At 41.7% G+C, this 3,789-nt stretch overlaps 1 protein-coding gene across 1 annotated transcript in view; it reads right to left on the bottom strand.

Annotated features, from left to right (window-relative positions):
* PTPN11 (protein tyrosine phosphatase, non-receptor type 11) overlaps nucleotides 1-3,789 on the bottom strand; it is a 103,439-nt gene that overhangs the window by 60,616 nt on the left and 39,034 nt on the right. Inside the window, exon 7 of the mRNA XM_011928728.1 lies at nucleotides 3,409-3,522. Coding sequence (XP_011784118.1) covers nucleotides 3,409-3,522 — 114 coding nt within the window. The remainder of the gene's footprint in view (nucleotides 1-3,408; nucleotides 3,523-3,789) is intronic.

Genomic DNA, 3,789 nt, shown 5'->3' with positions numbered 1-3,789 from the left:
GTAAACCCAGGAGGCAGAGCTTGCAGTGAGCTGAGATCCGGCCATTGCACTCCAGCCTGGGCAACAGAGCAAGACTCCGTCTCAAAAAAAAAGATTGGCCATAATATCAACAGTTGTTAATGCTAGGTGTCAGGTATACTGCTATAACTATCCCGTTCTCTCTACTTTTGATTATAATTGAAATTTTCTGCACTAAAAAATTTTGGAAAAATTGGTTTTCCATTCAATTTTGATGAGCGATTTCTAAAACTTCTGTATCTCCCCATCTTACCTCATGAGGCTTTATGAAAGTGAAATGAAGTGAACATAATGAAATGAATGACTGCTGAAATGCTGCCTTTTATTATCTAGGCAGGTAGGGGACAAGAAAGGCAACAGTGAGGCTGAGATTTCAAAATTCTGACTCATTATGTTTATCATCAATTTTTTTTTTCTTTTGGGACAGGTTCCTGTTGCTCAGGCTGAAGTGCACCAGTGTGATCTCAGCTCACTGCAGCCTCAACCTCCCAGGCTCAAGCAATCGTCCTACCTCAACCCCCAGAGTAGCTATGACTGTGGGTGTGCACCACCACACCCGGCTACCTTTTGTATTTTTTGTGGAGAAGGGGTTTTACCATGTTACCCAGCCTGGTCTCAAACTCCTGGAATCAAGTGATCTGCCTGCCTCTCCCTCTCAAAGCGCTGAGATTACAGGAGTGAACCACCATGCCCAGCCTATCATCACTTTTTCATTGATGCTTTTCATCACTGTTTTCCTTCTCTCAACTAGAAGCTCCCTTTAAAGGCAGTAACCCTATCTGTCTTGTTCACCAGTGTCTTCAGAGCCTAACCCAATGCCTGGGATGAGAGAATAAACTCAAATTCAAGTCTGTGTTCAGCAATGTTGAGCAAGGACTGAGAATGTTCTATTCTACACCCCTCCCCAGTGCTGGAATTCAATCAATATCTGTGGTACGGGCCAGGCACAGTGGCTCACACATGTAATTTCAACACTTTGAGAGGCCAAGACAGGAGAATTGCTTGAGCTCAGAAGTTCAAGACCAACCTGAGTAACAGAGTGAGACCCCATATCTACAAAAAATAAAAAATTAGCCAGGTATGGTGGTGCACACCCGTAGTCCCAGCTACTCAGGAGGCTAAGGTGGGAGGATGGCGTGAGCCCAGAAGTTGGAAGCTGCAGTGAGCTATAATTGCACCACTACACTCCAGTCTGGGCAGCAAAGTGAGACCCTGTCTCAGAAGGAAAAAAAGAAAACAAAACAAATAAAAAAAAAAACTGTGGTATGAAGGTTGAACAATTTACTTAACCTCCCTTAGGTCCCTCAGCTGGAAAATGGGAAATCATATCTATGTCAGCAAGCTGTTCAGACATAGTGTGGCTAAAAGGACTTTATTTGCCCAGTCATTCACTTACTCATTCATTCCACAAATACTTATAAATTGTAGTCCTACAAAAAGCATAGAATAATCATTCCCATAAAACAGAACAGGAAAATAAAATGATGTAAACATGAGTTAAATGTAAATACTCATTCAACAAACATTTATGGAGTTTGTACCGTGTACCAGGCACTGTGCTACGTGCTGGGGAAAACTGCGAAGGTAAATATGCCAGAATCCTTGTTTTTGAAGTTTTCTGTCAAACGGATGAGGAGAAAACAAACAAAAGAGATCACATTGTCAATGGGTAAGTGACATAGAAGAGTGCAATGGGAACACAGCACATTCCCATCAGGGACATTCTCCAACCCAAGTTAGTTTCAGGAAAGAGATCAGTTCACTTAAAGTCAGGAAACAACAGATGCTGGAGAGGATGCGGAGAAATAGGAACACTTTTACATTGTTGGTAGGAGTGTAAATTAGTTGAACCATTGTGCATGACAGTATGATGACTCCTCAAGGATCTAGAACCAGAAATACCATTTGACCCAGCAATCCCATTACTGGGTATATACCCAAAGGATTATAAATCATTCTATTATAAAGACATATGCACATGTATGTTTATTGCAGCACTACTTAAAATAGCAAAGACTTGGAACCAACCCAAATGCCCATCAATGATAGACTGGATAAAGAAAATGTGGCACATATACACCATGGAATACTATGCAGCCATAAAAAAGAATGAGTTCATGTCTTTGCAGGGTCATGGATGAAGCTGGAAACCATCATTCTCAGCAAACTAACACAGGAACAGAAAACCAAACAATAAGAACACGTGGACACAGGGAAGGGAACATCACACACACTGTCTGGGGATGGGGGGCAAACTCCTGGATTCAAGTGGTCCGCCTGCCACATCCTCTCAAAGTGCTGAGATTACAGGAGTGAGCCACCACACCCAGCCTATCATCACTTTTTCACTGATGCATTAAAGGGGAGGGAGAGCATTAGGACAAATACCTAATGCATGGAGGGCTTAAAACCTAGATGATGGGTTGCTGTGTGCAGCAAACCACCATGGCACACGTATACCTATGTAACAAACCTGCACGTTCTGCACATATATCCCAGAACTTAAAGTATAATAAACAAAAATAATTTTAAAAAAAAAGAAATCAGTTCACTTAACTTACCAGAGTCATCAATTTGAACTCTGAAATTAAAGCCACCACATTTTGCACATCAAGGCGGGTGGATCACTTGAGCCCAAGAGTTCAAGACCAGCCTGGGCAACATTGCAAAATCCCATATCTACAAAAAAATACAAAAATTAGATGGGCGTGGTGGCGTGTGCCTGTAGTCCCAGCTACTCAGGAAGCTGAAGTAGGAGGATCACTTGAGCCCAAGATTTTCAAGACCAGCCTGGGCAATACTGCAAAACCTCATCTCTACCAAAACTACAAAAATTAGCAGGGTATGGTGGCATATGCCTGTAGTACCAGCTACTCAGGAGGCTGAGATGGGAGGATCACTTGAGCCCAGGGAGGTCGGGGCTGCAGTGAACCGAGATCACGCCACTACGCTCCAGCCTTGGTGACAGAGCAAGACCCTGTAAAAAAAAAAAAAAGCCACCACAAGGTGCTTCTCTTTTATTCATACCCATTTGCTGCACTAAGGCTATAGATTCTTTCTAAAGACCCCAGTGCATGTTGGAGATCTTCCAAAGAAATTAGATCCTTTTGTTTCTCTGAGATTTTGCCACCAGTCCAAACCAAAAGAGCCAAATGGAGCAGCTGGCACATCCATTGACTACTCACTGCCAACTCCCTTCCCTCAGAACACAATGCTCTTCTATTTCGAAGAAGCCCTCGCAGCAACTTGTTCCACGTCAATCAATGGCCGAATTAAAAAAGGACATCAGTTTCAACTCTCTCAGATCCAATTCCAAACACAAGACCAACTTCTCCTCCACTAAAAATAGGATATAACAACTCAGGAAAAAACGGTTTTTTAATAACTTACCTCAAATTCTTCCCAAAAGCCTTGTTTGACTTTATCTGTGGTCTCAGCTAACTTGCTTAGTTCTCGAACTCTGCTTTCTATTTCAGCAGCATTTATACGAGTCGTGTTAAGGGGCTGATCGAGTACGGCAGTTGATGTAAAATAAAGAAAATATTACAGAAAAGGTTGTTAATGCAAAAAAAAAAAAAAAACACTTCTATGTTGATATTCATAAAGGCACGGACAGAGGGTTCGTAGGACCCTGTAATTCACAATAAAGGTTTTCAAATAGTTTCACCACCTTTTCTGTTCAGTCAGAAAATGTGTCTTTCTTCAGTCTCCACATACACTTTATTCTGCTGATATAAATTCAAGTCTATTTTTCCTTTTTTTTTTTTTTTT

Source organism: Colobus angolensis, unplaced genomic scaffold, assembly GCF_000951035.1.
Source record: "Colobus angolensis palliatus isolate OR3802 unplaced genomic scaffold, Cang.pa_1.0 Scaffold79, whole genome shotgun sequence".
Lineage (NCBI taxonomy): Eukaryota > Metazoa > Chordata > Mammalia > Primates > Cercopithecidae > Colobus > Colobus angolensis.
Note: the sequence above shows the minus strand (reverse complement) of the source record. Positions and strands in the feature narration are given on the sequence as shown.